General features: G+C 40.0%; 1 protein-coding gene across 1 annotated transcript; it reads right to left on the bottom strand.

Annotated features, from left to right (window-relative positions):
• Nucleotides 1-3,654: 3,654 nt before the first annotated feature.
• On the bottom strand, nucleotides 3,655-7,907 carry LOC143593682 (filament-like plant protein 7). The gene is made up of 4 exons (XM_077073238.1): nucleotides 7,819-7,907; nucleotides 5,954-6,095; nucleotides 4,605-5,869; nucleotides 3,655-4,191 (listed from the first exon to the last, which is right to left on the bottom strand). The coding sequence occupies exons 1-4, from the start codon at nucleotides 7,900-7,902 to the stop codon at nucleotides 3,766-3,768; spliced, it is 1,917 nt and encodes a 638-aa protein (XP_076929353.1). The 5' UTR covers nucleotides 7,903-7,907; the 3' UTR covers nucleotides 3,655-3,765.
• Nucleotides 7,908-17,722: the final 9,815 nt, after the last annotated feature.

Here is a 17,722-nt window from a genome sequence, read left to right as displayed (position 1 = left end):
GCCCAATAAAAATGGGCTCCATGAAAGGAGAAGACCACAAACGGCTCATGCCCGCCCATACAAGGGCTTCCTCAGGAAGCATCCGCATTGATGTAGGCGGAGTGGTAAGCTTGCGGAACCAGTCACGCTTATCATGAGCAGCTCGAGTAATATCAATAAGGGCGTCGTTAGGAGAACGACGAGTCATGGCCTCAGGAACCACATCCTCAGAAATCCAAAAGAATTTTTTCTTCCAATCCTTAGAAATTACTTCGGTCATATTGCCGATAATTCTATCCGGCAAGCTATGGCAAGTATACCATCCGTTCCGATTCGCCATCTTGTAGAATACTGCGAATCGATCCAACCGGGGAACTAAATCGTGTGCCATGCACACGAACTCGAAATGTCGTATGCGCATGACAGCACGTGGATGAAGTTGAGATAAGTGAATCCCAAACGCCATAATCACCCGTTGGAAGAACTTTGTAACGGGAAGGCGGAAATTCTCGTGGTCAAAGTAATCAGCATATAAAGCCATCTTTCCTGGAGGAGGAAAGCTAGCTATAGAACCAGCAGTGGGGAACTCTGGTTCCCACTCAGGTGGAATCCCATAAGTCGTGATAAGCTTTTGATATTCCTCTTGATCCCAGTAGACCTCTATTTCATCGACTTCAGATTGAGCAGTCGCCATTGCAAAAGATTGGTAGAATATTAGATTGTCTCAGGAAAGATTGAAAGATAGAAGAAAGAAAACAAGTTCGTATTCAAGATTCAAAGGTGATAAATCTTCAAAAAGAATTTAACTTCCTCTATTTATACCCACCGCAATTAATGCGATGGGATGCGAACAGTAGAGAGAGAAAAAACCGTTCAATAACAGATCGTCACGTCACGCGGGAAATTCGGAAAAGGTAAAAAGTTGTACAGTCGGGTACAGTAACAGCCGTCAAAAATGTCCTGTCACCTGCGCACGCGCTTGCGAGTGGTCAACTTGTCCTTTTTCATGATTATCCACAACAACAAAAGATATTTCTCACCAACTTGCAAAGTCAAAAATCCCCAAATCTACGATTAAGTCCAGAATTTCACCCGCATAAAAAACTTCACACGGAAGAAACACTGGACTGGGGGACTTATAGAGGTAGGGTACCAAAAAGACCCAAATACCCTTAAGTGACACCCGCGGATTAACCAGAAGTCCCTCATAAGGCACCCGCGAGGCATCCAAGTCATCCACATAACCATGGGCGGAAGAAACACTCCCATAAGTCATGCGGAAGCATCCCGGCACCCTCAGATGTTGTCCGCAGGACAGAAAGACCGTCCGCACAAATAACTATGAGGAAATGTCCCGGGACAGCTGTCAGTGTGTAATAACACTCTAGAAGATTTACCAAGATGCTCTCTCAAGTAATACGTGATGTACCAGCCAATTACTAAAGGACACCTGTCCTGGCTGTTATAACCGTGCACATGGCTAGGGTTGTTTATCGGCCTATCACAAGAGGACACGTGTTCGGGTTGTTACATATGCACATGCAATGTGCGAATTAAACCAGTAATATGAGGACACGTGTCCAGACGATTATAAGAGCATCTTCCAAAGGGACATCTGGCCCAATCATCCTTCCCAAACCCTTCGGCTATAAATACCCTCTCAATCACCATGAGGTATTCATTCACAATCACTGTCCTCTTTCAATTTACTTAAGTACTTTATCTTATCATTAGAACGGTACTTATTCTCACGCCGGAGGGTGGTTACGGGAAGACCCCCAACCTCATCCTTCCCGTAACGAGCTCATGGTGTTCTGTTTTGCAGGATTCACGTCACTGGACTTTGGGAGTTGTGTTCATATCGTATTGACAGTTAACCGTATCCTACCCTGTGGACTTATCGGATCTAAGACTCATTAGTGGGGAGTAAATCCGTGTTTCTTCACTGACATATTAAACATGACTAGCTAAGGAAAGCACTCTGATTTAAGTGAAGTTGCACCCATTTTCCTTACGAGTTAAATGATTCCCTCCATCAGGCTAGATTTTAAAATTTTATGACATATTAACATGCATGCATACATAGCATGCAATGGAGTAAGACTAAATGTTGTGGTCCGCTAAACTTCTTGCTGCCTCACACTGGTAACGAACACCACCTCTTGAACAAGGGCGCTAACGGGCGGCAGAAAAGGAACGTTGGAGGTTGTTGGGTCTTAGATCTTTGCATTTGGTCTGTGTTCACCCCACTTTCATTCATTTAAATATAAAAAAAATCAAACTTAAAGAAGAAAGATAAAGATGAAGGTTGACTTTGTTTGCAGGTAGCATGATGATAATGAAGAAGAATATGCCCTGATTGCTATTTCATGGGTCTTTTGTTTTATAAACTAAAACATCGGCTTCTTTATATATATATATTTCATAGCCAAATTTTAATGTATTTTCTGCCCTAATTGTTATAAACTATTTCATGGGCCTTTGGTTGTAATATTTTTAGTCTAATACGTATATTTTTTTTCTATTAATATTAGTTTACAAATTTAGAAAATATATATATATATATAAAATATAAAAACTGAAAAATTGTTTAAGCCCCCGCTCACCCTGAACCACAACAGGCTTAGGTGGTTTCAGCAGTGGCTTTATCCAGTGGACAGTCAGCACCAGGTAGAGCAATGTTAGAAGATGGATGCACAGAGTGGCTTCAACCAGAACAGACAATCTAATAACGTTGACAAGAACCTAAATGCATAATTAATTGGAAAGCTTACAAGAACGTTTTTTTATATTAGTCTAATCATGTAAGACCTACGTATAATGTAACACTTCTTACAAATCCGTAATATCAAATAAATATCATTTTTTGTTACCAGAAAACGAAACTATTATTCCACCAAAAAGTTAGCAAGAAGCTAGAATACACTGGAAAAAATACCAACAAACAAAAACAGGAGAAAAGACCAAATCAACATTATCAAAATGCCTAAATAAATTTCATTGAATACATGTTTTAATGATTATTATTTCTACAACCCCTCCAAAGCACAATCTTGCTAGTTGGTGAACACTAATGTTAGAATAAAGGTGTATCAAATCAATTTTGTATATTGGGCCTCTAATTTTTATTAGTGTTGTAATCGCTAGTCTCTAGTCGGTTAGTGAGATAGGGACTAGAGATTTATCGGTGACTAATTGACGCTTAGTTAGGATTAAATGGGATTAACCGACACAAGTCAGGATTTTTACAACTATGACTTTTATATATGCTCAAGCCTAATGAAAGCCATCTAAGAGCATTCATAACAGGTTCTGTATATTTATGTGAGTGAATTCTCTATATTGTATGGAGTAGTAGTGAGTGGAAGATAGAAAAACTGTTATTGTCCAAGAATAAATTTGGAAATCAACTATTCATAATCTATAACTTTTTTAAAATTTGTTGAAAAAAGTGATCGTCAGGGGAGAAAAGAAATAATGTGATGATACATGTTTAAAAAATATTATTTAAGATATGAAATAATAAGATATTATTAGATATGAAGATAAAGGTCATGCTTGGAATGGAATGCTCCAAAATTCGCATAGAATAGGCCATAGGTGCGTGCATATTTGATCAAACCACAGGCTGCTTTTGATAGTAATCAATAATCATTATTAGTTATCGCCTAAATGCTATACTTCCTTATGAACTTCTTTATTAGAAAGCTAAACATAACCAAGCTCACAAACACAAGTCATTAGGCTCACTAAACACAAACAACCAAACACCATTACACAGAACCATTACATCTTTTGTGCACCAATAGTGAGCACCTTCTTATTACTTCCACTTTTCTTCCTAAACAGAAGCTTCCTCAACAACTCAGTTCCTTTACCCCGTTTCTTACTCGGCACAATAACCAAAGCCCCCGGTCCCACATGCGACTTGCAGCTCCCGACACGAACAACCGGTAGTGGTACTTTCGTCTCGGTGGCAGTTATTATCTCCTTGGTCTTAGGGGAGTTTAGTAGATCATCCATGTCAGCGCCGTCCTCTGCCACAAGACGGTCACGTAAGGATGAACGCTGACTTGACTTATTATTATTAGAAGTCAACTCTGCTGACTCTGGCGGAGGTGGTGGCGTTAGTGCTTTCAACTGGCGGCCGATGCTGAATATAGTTTCTTGACACTCCGCCAGTTTTGCAGACGCTGCAGTTATTTCCCATCCCTGCAAAGTTTTCATCATTTGAATCTCTTGATATTATATGTAATCAATCAAACGGATAAAATAGAAGAAACCAACATATATAAGGAAACAGGTCAAACGGATTGCTAGCTGCATATACTGTATTTTAAATGCATACGACCTCCTAAATTGCTTTATTCTAAAAATTATATTATTGTCGTCATGATATCGTTAGTTATATTTACCGCATTAACTATATACATAATATAATAATTGACCAAAAGGAATTTCAGGACAATGCGCCCATTTTACTTACAGTATGACCCAGCTTTGACTCTTGCACATCATCTACATTCGCAACATCTTTATCAGCCGCACTGCACATTACATCTTCAGAAAATTAGTCCAGATTTCAGTTTTACAAAATTTTGTTAGAATTTTTAAAATCAGAAAACTAAATAAAGCATTGACTTTGACCTTGCTAGTTGGAGTTGTAGATCAAGGCATGCTGCTTCTAGCTCTTCACAGCAATGACTTCTGTCTTCTAATTCCACTTTGAGAGCTGAAATATTCTGGTTTGCTTCATTTATTTGAACTGTAGCGACAGAAAGTTTATGGTCAAGTTCCTCGTTGACCAATTTCTGGTTCTCCAATTGGTCCTCAATCATTGACTTTGACTTTTTTAGGCCTTCCAGTTCACTTTTTAGGCTTGTTTCGCTCTCAGGAGATTTCCAAGTAATATAACCACTAACATGATCTGAATCATATTGGCATTTCAAACCTGTTTTTATTTCCTCCAAGATTTCATCAAAACCTTTTTCTGAAACACGGGTTTGCTCCAAGATCACGTTTAGAACGCTTTGTAACCAATCATTGGATGGATTGACGATGTCACCTTGTGCAACAGGAACTAATTCCTTGCCTACAGAGTCAAGATTACTTGCATCTGAAGAAACAATTGCTAATCTCTCCATCTCAACAAAATCATCCATCAAACACATATCTGAGTCTCCAACCATTGTGCGCCAACCCGCACTACTATGAGCATATTCTGCTTCCAAAATACGAATTTCGTCTTCTTTTTTACGCAAATTCTCTTTTAAAATCTTGTTCTCTTCTTCCACTTCACATAACCGATTCATCATGAACACCGTCCGTTTATCGTTAGACCCTGTTACCTGTTTCTTCACCAACAACCGAAGCTTCTGACACTCGGCTTCCAACTTCACCACCCGTTTCAAACTTTCTTGATTCTGTATGTTCGCCACGTCAGCACACCGGGTCCTTATCTCAAGTTCCCTTTCAAGAACCCGATATTCATATTTCAAAATATCATTTTCCTTTTCAACAGAATCAAGTCTTGAAATCAACTCACCGAATCCCACTGTTGCTTGTGACATTTGGTGACTTACATCTTCAATGAGCTCTTCTTTCATTAGAAGAGCATTTGAAAGTTGAGCATTTTCAACCGTTAAAGTCGCAAGCTTTTTACTCGTTTCTATAAATTTTTCTTCCAATTTCTTATGCGCCCTTTTGATATCATCCACAGCTTCACTCACCATTTGATCTTGTTCATCTTTTAAACAAGTTATTTGCTGTCGATAATTCTTTAACGCGGTGTTTAAGTTAACTAGTCTTTCATTAGCCTCTGCTTTCTGTAACACTGCTGCTTCTAGTTCTTGGTTTTGCAAGGCCATTTGGGCAGCAGTCTTCTCGCAGTCTTGAATAGTAATAAGAAGGAAAATGAACAGTAAGATGTTTGAAATTGAATTGGAATATTGGATGTTAGAGGATTGATGGTTACCTGCAACGGCTTGTTGTGCGGTTTTTGCGTGTTCGGCTATGAGATTATCTTTGGCATTGCATTCACAGAGAAGAGAAGCTACCTTTTCATTGAGGTTTTTCACAGTTCTCTCTAGAGCTGCTTCTTTGTCATACTGAAGCCTCTGTTGTATAGATGAAACATGTTTAGTGTATTGATCATAAGTTAAATGACTAACTATTGACTCTTTGAACCTATCATGTTTCAATTTCAATATCTATATTTATACTATATATAATAGATAAAAGATCTCTCATGCCACGTGTCGCCTCCATATCCACTCTCACCATTTTTTTTTCGTTTCTCTCTTATTAAATACACATTTCTCATTTTAATAATGATTTATTTATAAAGATAATGCTAATTATACTAACAAAACACATTTATTTTAAATTACCCCTTATTTAAGAAACTTTGAAAAAAAATATAAGAAACTTTGAAATCTAACAATGTAACTTTTGTTTTCAATCAATTAGTAAATGTAAATCAAGATTTAAACCCTCATTTTACATAATATTTATTTATTTTTATAATATTTAGTATATAAAATACATTTGCCACCTATAAGATGTACATAAATATTTAAAAATTTATGTATTGATTTTCCACCCCCATACGGCTTCTAAGCTAGTAATATATATGATATATACACACACACATAAAGGGAGGATAAAATACAAAGTGATGTTCGCATGAGAAGTGTAAGAAGTAATCCGAACCTTTGATGAAATCAATTTAATGATTAAGATTAATGTGGTGGCAAATTGGTAATTAATTGGACATTAAGAACAGCTTGGAGGGGTAAAAAGGAGAATTTGCTCTTGTGTTGACTTCTTTCATTAAACAATAACTCCACCAATTTTTTTAAACTCAAATAGCTATTATATAACATTATAACTCATCTTGTTGCTATATCATAAAATTGAGTATTTTATTCTTTTAAATATGGGTATAATATTGTTATACTTGTATATAAAAAAATGACAGTTTTTTTAAAAGGTGTAACACACTATGCGATAGAATTGTGTTATTATTCCATTTACACAATGCATTTATCTCTTTTATCATTTTGGCAGTATTTTACTTTTATTAAGATTTAATTTGTTAATATTTTTAATCAAATGTACAAAATAAATGAGAAACAATAAAAGAAGTTGGTATACATTTACTTTTTAACTGCAAAATAGATATATAATAATTCCTTCCCAAAAGAGGAACGACACACTTATTCATCCTCCTTCAGGCCCCATGCCATCGTCGGGCCCACCCAACCACCAACCGGCCTCACACCTCCCTCTTCCGCCCACTCATCACCACATCACTGCCACGCGGTCCCAAATTATGGACCACCCGTCCACATGTCACCTCTACTCGCACGATTCCTTTAAACGAAAGGGGGTTTCTTGTTCATGCTCGTTCATTAAGAAAATGAACGTGTTCGTTAACCGTATAAACAAGCAAACAAACACAGATGAACCGACATAAACCAATTAGAAGTATATATGAGCAACAATGTGTTGAGCCTAAAAAGGTTAATAAAACTAGACTACATTGTAATTAGTGAAATTTTAATTTCATAGAACTATATTGTAATGAGCCCAACAAATTTAAGTGTGTACATAAAGACACATAAACGAACGAACTTAAACAAACAACAAAAATGAACATAAACGGTCATAAATGAAAGATCGAGACATGTATTGGTGTTCGTTCGTCACATGTCTCGTTCATTTAACTAAATCAACAAAATGTTCTGTTCATGTTCGTTCGTGTACTAGGTAAACGAACGACCTGCCATTCGGTTCAGAATATTAAACTAAAATGAAGTAAATAAGTTACTAGAATACCTCTGCTTCATTTTCAGATTCACTGTTTCCATCAATTGGCTTTTGTGCAAATCTTTTCTTCCAAAGCCATGTTTTTTGGTCCATGATTTTCTAATAATGAAGCCTACACACATGAAATCAAATAAACACAAGCAAATATAAAATGAAAAGAAGCATCGGTAATTTACAAAAGAAAAAGTGGGATTCTAAGTTAAAGCCAAAAAATGAAGTAGAAAAATATAATAAAGAATGTAAAAGAAAAAGAATTCTCATTTGTTTTGTCCCCACTGCATGCGTATACATTTATTTATACAGTAAATTCCATATAACATCACTCGATTTCACATTTACACCTCTTTTCTCTTTAATTAATTATTATTGCCATTTAAAAAACCATTTAATGTAATAAAAACAAAGCACCCATGAAAGCAAAGGCACACAGAATTCTAAAAAATAGTTAGATTTGTAGAAGCACCCATAAACAAACAGAGATTGTTCAAAAGTGTTAATAATCTTGCAAACCCATGAGTGAAAAAGAACGAACATAAACCAATACCCACAAAAGCAAGCTTACCTGAATGAGCTCAGCTTAGAAGCGTATACAGCAATGATCAAAGAAAGTTATAAGTTTGGTTGAGGCATTTCATCACATAAAACTGATCAAATTATGTCACTTTGGTGGAAATGATGTGATCTCACATACCCAGAAACTTAAGAAGCAAATAGAGCAATGTTAAAAGTGAAGGACGTTGGTTGAGGCATTTCATCAAACAGGTGGAGTGCAGCCGAGAAATGAAGTAGTAATTATTATTATTATGGGAAGAAAATGAGCACCGACAGATAAATGAGACTAGTGGTGTTGGTGTGGGTGAAAGAAGAAAGTGAGTGTGAGAAAAAGATAAAGGGTGGGAAATAAAAGTCATGGTGCACAGTACTAGCAGAGACTCAGGCCACTGGTTGGTAACTTGGCTTTACGATATCAACGTTGTTACCCAACTCTGTGCGTATCACGTTATTATGACAAAATAAGTTTGTCTACTTTTCTTTTTGTCAAAATGTTACTGTTTTACAACTTATTTACCCCCTCCTGGTACAACGGTGAATATTATTATTATTATTATGTCTATTAGGTGCTGTTTGTTTTTGCAGACATAAACTGTCTGCAAGCTGATTTCATCTGTTTTCATGTCTGCAACTGAAGATGTGGTCTGAAGATCTGCAAGCTGAAAATATAAGACTGTTTGTTTTTATAAGCTGATACTGTCTGCATAACTGTCAAACTTATCTCACAAGATAGAAGTCATTTATTCAAGTTACATCTAGTTTTTAGTCTTTGCTTGCCATGCCGATTTGGTTTTGGTGGGTGGTGGAAGGTGGTGGTGGTGGATGGTGGTAGTGGCGGCGGACGGTGGGTAGTGGCGGTGGACAATGGGTGGTGGTGATGGATGGTTTTGGTTGGTGGTGGACGGTGGTGGTGATGGATGGTGGTGGTGGTGGGTGATGGATGGTGGTGGTGGCGGTGATGGATGGTGGTGGTGGTGATGGATGGTGGTGGTGGTGGGTGATGGATGGTGGTGGTGGCGGTGATGGATGGTGGTGGTGGTGATGGATGGTGGTGGTGGTGATGGATGGTGGGTGGTGGACGGTGGTGGTGATGGATGGTGGTGGTGGTGGCGGACGGTGGTGGTGATGGATGGTGGGTGGTGGACGGTGGTGGTGATGGATGGTGGGTGGTGGACGGTGGTGGTGGCGGTGATGGATGGTGGTGGTGGTGGCGGTGATGGATGGTGGTGGTGGTGGGTGATGGATGGTGGTGGTGGCGGTGATGGATGGTGGTGGTGGTGGCGGACGGTGGTGGTGATGGATGGTGGGTGGTGGACGGTGGTGGTGATGGATGGTGGGTGGTGGACGGTGGTGGTGGCGGTGGATGGTGGTGGACGGTGGCGACGGGGTACGGGGGTGGTGGTGGCGGCGTACGGTGGGTGGTGGTGTTGGCGGACGGTGGTAGGAGCAGTGGATGAGAGGGTGGCTGCAAAGGGAGAAGAGTAGGGTTTTTTTGTGAAGATGTTTTAAGCAAGATTTCCTTGCTTTTCTTTTAAGATGAAAGAAGATAACTTCAGATCTGTTTTAAGAAAAAAAACAAACAGTCTTCAAGGGTAATGTCTGCGCGCCTGCAGACATTAGCTCCCTTGAAGATGTTTGAAGAAAAAACAAACACCCCCTTAATGTTTCATTCTAGTAGCTTAGTTATGTAAAAACTTCGTAACATGTACATGATATAATACACATTTTGTTTGCTATGAGGTATTAACTTAGCATTTGGAACTTTATATCATTTATATTTTAAATGAGGTTCATATCAATCATTTTTTTTATACTTCATATCTCATTAAACTCAAAACGATTACAATAAAGTGTGTGTCGACACCCCTTTTGAATAGCAAATCCAATCATACTAAAAACGAAATTTTGGGACTTAGGAGTTGAACAAGTACCATGCACGACACGTTGAACCCTGCTCAGAAAATTCATAGCCTCCGGCGCCAGAAAACCAAATGTATCAAAAGCAAATGGGAGAAACACATGTTGATTTTCTAAACAAATTTTCTCCTGTTTAACAATTTTGCCCGATTTAACTTTCAACACATCCTTACCCACAAAAAAAAACTTACGTCGAGCCCAACAAGTCAGGAGACACTCCTGCAAGATCTGCATAAGTGTGTTTCCCACCTGCACACCCAAACACAAGAATATATTTTAGCTATTATAAACATAAATTTAGAATGGTATGAAAATTAATATATACTTGAAAATCCAAATATGAATTTTTAACAAATTAATGGGCATACCCATTATCTTTAGATATGCCCAATACCAATGTGTACTAGGTCGTGTATGGAACATTGTTGTACTAGGTCGTGTAGCAGAGACTCAGGCCACTGGTTGGTAACTTGGCTTTACGATATCAACGTTGTTAGGCTGAGGGGTGTGGGGGGCGCGAGAGGGGGCGCGAGTGGGGGCGCCAGCCAATAATATTGTGACGTGTGGCAGAGAGAGAAACTTGATAAGATGGGTGTTGGTAGTGGTGCTCGCGCCCCGGGGCATGGTGTGGAGGGGCGCGAGAGGGGGCGCGAGCGGGTTTTTTTTTTATTGTTTTATAAATGTATTAAAAAAACGTATTATTAAAAAAACTCATAAATTATTTAAAAAAACACACATTAATTAAAAAAACACATTAATATCTAAAAAAAAAATTAAAGTACTAAAAAAAAACATTATTCTTATTCTTCGGCTTGGTCTTCTTCGATCAACCTCTTCCGGATACGTTCCTTTTGTTTTTCCATCAGCATTTGGTCGACCGGATTTAGGTTACTGAAGTCTCTTGTAAGGAATTCCAAATCTCTCATTCTTTTTTTTTCCTTTTTGTCATTAGAGACCACCTCCATGGTTTTGTTGAATTTATTGAGGGATTCAACAAGATCGTTGATGTTTACGGCTTCCCCCTCAGCCGGTTTTTTGCCCCTGGCGTCCCTTCCCAATGGCCGCCTCCTCGGCGGTGAAGACGTTTCCTCCCCCGCAACGTTTAGGTCGAATCCAACCCGGCAATCCGACCCGGCGGAAGTGCTGTACGCTCCAGACGAACTAGTTTTAGTCCGTTTCGGCCCTACTTCCGCATCAACGTCCGGCGCCACCAGCTCAACCCACTTAGAACACCTTCTCAACCTCTCCCACACCTTTACATCGTCCCACGTCTTCACCGTCCCATACCTCCGCAGGCACTCCTGCCTCCACTCTTCGACAGTGAAATTATAAACCGCCAAATCGTCACTGCCACTTGGTCTCATACGACCGGCGTTCCTGTTGAACAGATTAGTAAACAAGCCGACAAATTTTCTGATTTCGGTCCACCGACCCGAAATCATATCGGCGTTCCGCTCTGTACTCCCAACGAGCGAATAGAACGTCTCCCTAACCTTTGTCCAAAAGACCTTGCTCTTTTGGTAGTCCGCTTCAAAATGCATAAATAAATTTGTATGTCATTTAACTTTTTTATTTAACTTTTTTATTAAAAATCATTTTTAAAAACGTTAAAACAATTACCGCAACGCCGATCCTCAGAAGTGACTATCCAAGCCCGACACAGGGCTTCCTTCTCATCCGATGACCACGGAGTGATTTTCCGTTTCGTCCTTCCGGTCGAAGCCGAACCCGACCCGTCCGTTGCAATTTGTTTTTTCCGGTGGACGCGTCTTCTTTGTCCCGCAGCTTCACCTTCTGGTTCTTGTGTCTCCGGAACTACAAAGTTAGGAGACGGTTGTATGTTGGATGGTTGAAAGCCGGATGGTTGTTGCGACCCCGAATAAAACATCGCTTGGTCCGGTGCCGACCATAAATCGTCGTAACTGTAATCTGATTCTAGGTTTGGGTACCAATTTCCAGCCATGTTTTTAAAAAAAGGTTTGGAAGATGGGGTGATTTTGGGTTTTGGGTGTGGTATGTGATATTGGTATGTGATATTGGTGTTGGTTTGGGTTTGATATAGGTTGAATAGAGAGAAAAAATCGTGTTTGATTTTGGTTTGATATTGATATGTTATTATATAGAGTTGGAAAATTTTTTTTTTTAATAAAAAACGAGCCCAACGGCTCTTTTCACGCATTCCCACACCTCCTTCACGCTCCCCCCAGCCGCTAGCCCACCCGCGCCTGCCTCTTTTTCCGCGCTCGCGCCCCTCTCGCGCCTCGGTGGTGTGGTCCTCGCGCCCCGGGGCGCGAGCGGCCCGCCTCTTGCGCCCTTTCTCGCGCTCCGCACCCCTCAGCCTTACCCAACTCTGTGCGTATCACGTTATTATGACAAAATAAGTTTGTCTACTTTTCTTTTTGTCAAAATGTTACTGTTTTACAACTTATTTACCCCCTCCTGGTACAACGGTGAATATTATTATTATGTCTATTAATGTTTCATTCTAGTAGCTTAGTTATGTAAAAACTTCGTAACATGCACATGATATAATACACATTTTGTTTGCTATGAGGTATTAACTTAGCATTTGGAACTTTATATCATTTATATTTTAAATGAGGTTCATATCAATCATTTTTTTTATACTTTCATATCTCATTAAACTCAAAACGATTACAATAAAGTGTGTGTCGACACCCCTTTTGAATAGCAAATCCAATCATACTAAAAACGAAATTTTGGGACTTAGGAGTTGAACAAGTACCATGCACGACACGTTGAACCCTGCTCAGAAAATTCATAGCCAGAAAACCAAATGTATCAAAAGCAAATGGGAGAAACACATGTTGATTTTCTAAACAAATTTTCTCCTGTTTAACAATTTTGCCCGATTTAACTTTCAACACATCCTTACCCACAAAAAAAAACTTACGTCGAGCCCAACAAGTCAGGAGACACTCCTGCAAGATCTGCATAAGCGTGTTTCCCACCTGCACACCCAAACACAAGAATATATTTTAGCTATTATAAACATAAATTTAGAATGGTATGAAAATTAATATATACTTGAAAATCCAAATATGAATTTTTAACAAATTAATGGGCATACCCATTATCTTTAGATATGCCCAATACCAATGTGTACTAGGTCGTGTATGGAACATTGTTGTACAATTGGGTATGGGACTATGACCACTATACTCATTTATTATCATCCTAACATTTGTATCTTATATACTACGAACGAATCAAATTGATTTGTTTATGTTTTTTTAAAAAAAATAGGAGAAGAGTGAGAAACAATAATTAGAAAGTATTGTAAAAGTTATGAGAGAAGACTAGCCAACATTAGTTGCAACCGTTGACTAAAAAAAATGAGAGGTGGAACAGTAAATGAAAGATCAACTCCGAAAGTTATCACTTGTGGTTCCACAATAGTGAAAACGTTTCTAATGTAAATGAGTGTGTGGAATGAATGAGATCAAAGTTGATTTTATTGAGTATGATGTTAGGATTGATGCATACGAATTGAGGAGTGGGTTGTGATGACGGGGTAGCCTAAAGACTGGTAAAATTGATTTCACATATTAACGCTAAAAATGTTAGAAGGTTAAAAGGTTCGTTTCCCGCCCAATTTAGGAAAACAAGTAAGTGAACAGTAAGCACGTACAACAGCACCACGTCAAATCACTGTTCACATCATCTCTCAAAAGAGGGGACACGCTCACCAATGGTCAAAAGCTTCCCGTCCATAAAAGGTAAACTCTCTACCAAACTGGAGGTTCATTAGTTTATCCATTGTATAAAAGGCTTGCATTCCTCTCTCTATATATAGGAATACAACTCAGCCATAACACCATACCAGATCTGAGAGTTTAACATATACTCTATGATCTTCTCTTCTTATTTGAGAAACTTGCACTTTGCTTGCTTCTTTCTTACTCCAAGAACACCATAGCTTCACCAAGAACTTCATCCAAGAACCGGTTCCAAACATCTCGGTCTTGGATCTTCGGTGAACTATAACAAAAACAACAAAACTAGTGAACCGCTCTCTACGTTTTGCAAACGTAGAGGGACACAACAACCTGCGTTAAGTTAACCGGAACCCTTGAAGCCTGTTAGCCTAACCAGTCCATTCACTATCATTGGTCTTATAATTGTTGTAGCAACAAGTTGGTGCCCACCATGGGGCTACGCCGCTTACTTTATCTTAAAGACCAGTAGTGTAACTCCTTTTTCATCAAAATCGTCATATCGGAAAGTGAATCTCCCGAAGAAGTTGATCAAGTGTCAAGAACACCGACACCAAATGCTAACCCGCAAATTCCGGCTACGACCACGCCTCTTTTCACTCCGGGAGGTACTTCAACGGGGCCTTTGTTCTCCGAATTTTCACCTTTCCGAACTCCAACCCCTTCACGATCTGGAGTTTTTTCTCCTCATGTAGGAGTCACAAACATCCCGGAGCGTGTCGACTTGACACCGGAAGGGGTAGCACGACATTTTTTGCAACTAAAATCTCTTCTTAACCAACATGTGAGCCAAGAAAGAGAAAAAAGGGATAAGAATAAGACTGGATTATGATGATCCGGAACCCTCACTGTCACTCGGACCTCCACCTTCCCTTTTTACCAGCTCACAACCAGCTGCTTCTCATTTGGAAGCTGGTCCAAGTGTAACCTGCCAACCTTTTAACCTATCTCCTTATACCTATGGAGGCTAAGCCCAACGGCCTTCCCTTTGTTCACTTCACAACCCCTCGGGCATGAAACTACTCTCGAACAAATATGGCAGTCACCAGCTTCAAGTGTTCCTCCTCCTACAACCACCACATGGGAGCAGGCCATGGAGGCCTTGCCCTTGGCTCGAAGTGCAGCGATTAGCACCCCCTTGGGAACAAACCAAATAGCAGCAACTACTGAAAGCCTTCAAGGCTTTAACCTCATGCCTCAGATGATGACTCAAATGATGGCACACTTCCCTTGGACCCAGCTCATCAACCAAGCGCTAAGTACTCACCAAGGAGCAACAAGTCATAATCTTGCTACAAGGGTAGAAGAAGACCTTGCAAAGCCCTATAAGCCCAGTAACCTATCTTGTTTCTCTAAGCAAATCGCCGATTATGACTCTCAAACGAAAATTAAGATGCCATACCATATAAAAACATATGATGGGACCGAGAATCCCGAAGACCACCTCCAGATCTTTACCGGTGCTGCCAGAATAGAAAAATGGTCCCAAGCTGAATGTTGTTTAATGTCCATGCAAACACTTGTCGGATCAGCCAGGATATGGTTCAACGACCTTCCTGCCCAAAGTGTTCGAAGCTTCGATGATCTGAGCAAGGGATTCCTGGCCAACTTCTCACAACAAAGGAGGTACGTCAAGGATGCCACGGTAATTTTCAGATAAAATAAAAGGATGATGAAAGTCTTCGAGATTTCATCGAAAGATATAAGAAGGAAGGGTTGACATATGTGGGGGGCGACGAAAAAATGAGGGTGGCAGGCTTCATGAACGCCATCACCTCCAAATACCTCATAAGGGACTTTAACAAGTGCCTACCTAAAACCCTTGAAGAGGCTCTTTAACGATTTGAGGCTCATATCTGAGGAGAAGAGGCCGTTGATTTCAAAGAACAAAGAAAAAGAGCTCCTAGTTGGCGAGGCAACAGCCCCAACCGAAAGAGAGGGAACTTTAGTCCTATGATAGACATCCAAGGAGCTCAGATCAACGAAGGCCTGAAGGTCGGAACCTTCCAAGCAAGGAAAAGACTATGAACTTCACAGCTCTAACCATAACCCCTTAGGAAATCCTTGCCACCGAAGAAGTAAAACACAGCTTCCGACCTCCTCGACCCTTGCCCAAAAGTAAGAGAAACGAAAACTCCACCCAGTTCTGTGAGTTCCACGAAGAAAAAGGTCACCACACCAACGATTGCTTTCAACTCAAGAGAAGAATTGAGGAAGCTGTTAAGTCCGGAGAATTGGCCCATTTGGTAAAAGGGGTCAAGGACAAGATGGCCGAAAGAAAAAGCATATAAGTGAATATGGTGAATATAGACCAAGGTGTTCCCCAAAAACGACAACGCTTGGAGGCTTGGGAGCTTCAATGCGTCTGCTTCCCCCCACCTCAAGGTGACTTATTCTCCAACCCTTTGGTGGTAGAAGCGAACGTGGGAACGCTCAAAACAAGCAAAGCCTACATTGACACAGGGGCGGCCACGGAGATCATGTATGAAAGGTTATTCAACCAACTAAGTAAGGAAGAAAGTTCAAGGCTTCAACCCTCCGGGTCATCTATAAAAGGTATCGCTGATATACCCTTGAAGCCTTTGGGCCAACTAACCCTTGATGTCTGTTTTAGTGAAGGCAAGATGAAGAAAACCAAACCACTCACTTTTGTGGTTATCAACATACCTTCCAACTATGATGTGATCATAGGCAGGCCAGGACAGTGTGCGTTCAACATGGTTGTTTCGATTGGTCAAGGTGCCGTAAACTTTCCCACCAATATGGGAATTGCAACCCTTCAACCCACCCAAGAGGTTTACACGGTTGAAGGGGGAAAGTTCAAGAAACGAATACGAAGTACAAGTCTTGATCATAAACCCAAAGTATCCTGAATAAAAGGTACGGGTAAACACAAGCCTTTCCAAAAAAACTCTCTCACACCTTGAGAAAATGTTGATATCCTATAACGATGTCTTTTCTTGGTGCCCGGAAGACATGACGGGCATCCCTCGAAGCATTGCAGTGCATGAGCTAAAAATACCACCTGATGTCAAGCCTGTTGTCCAAAAGAAACGGAACTTGGCTCCTGAACGAAGCTTGGCAGCATGCCAAGAGGTTGAAAACCTTGTCCTAGCTGGAATCCTACGTGAGGTCAAATATCAATCTTGGGTGGCTAATCCAGTCAAAGTTCGAAAGCCTGACAAGTCTTGGAGGATGTGCATCTACTTCAAAGACTTAAACAAGGCATGCCCGAAAGATTGCTATCCTTTACCCGAGATTGACCTCAAGGTTGACTCTTTAACCGGCCATCCCTTTAAGTGTTTTCTCGACGCTTACAAGGGTTATCATCAAATTCTCATGAAAGTGTAAGATGGAGAAAAAACTGCATTATACACGGACAAGGGTATTTTTTGTTATCAAAAGATGCCTTTTGGCCTACGAAATGTCGGGGAAACCTATCAATGTTTGATTGACAAAGCGTTTGCTAGCCAAATTAGCAGAAACCTGGAAGCTTATGTAGATGATCTGGTAATCAAAAGCAAGACCGAGTATCAAATGCTTAATGACATACAAGAAACCTTCCAAAACCTGAGGAAGATCAACATGAAACTCAATCCCGGAATATGTTCATTCGGGTTCGAAGAAGGCAAATTTTTGGGACACATCGTGGGGAAACAAAGCATAAAAGTTAATCCCAACAAAGTCAGGCTGTTCTTGAAACTAAA

This window comes from Bidens hawaiensis, unplaced genomic scaffold (genome assembly GCF_021521415.1).
Source record: "Bidens hawaiensis isolate Kalapana, Puna unplaced genomic scaffold, B.hawaiensis_p1.1 tig00042490_1, whole genome shotgun sequence".
Taxonomy (NCBI): domain Eukaryota; kingdom Viridiplantae; phylum Streptophyta; class Magnoliopsida; order Asterales; family Asteraceae; genus Bidens; species Bidens hawaiensis.
The sequence above is the reverse complement of the archived record's forward strand: the minus strand, read 5'-3'. Positions and strand labels throughout refer to the sequence as shown.

Excerpts from the sequence above, each read along its gene's own strand:
- LOC143593682 (XM_077073238.1), bottom strand. The coding sequence starts at position 7,902 with ATGGACCAAAAAACATGGCTTTGGAAGAAAAGATTTGCACAAAAGCCA. Across the intron at positions 5,870-5,953 it reads CGCACAACAAGCCGTTGCAG|ACTGCGAGAAGACTGCTGCC; the intron begins GTAACCATCAAT and ends TTACTATTCAAG. Across the intron at positions 4,192-4,604 it reads CAAAGTCAATGCTTTATTTA|GGATGGGAAATAACTGCAGC; the intron begins GTTTTCTGATTT and ends AAAACTTTGCAG.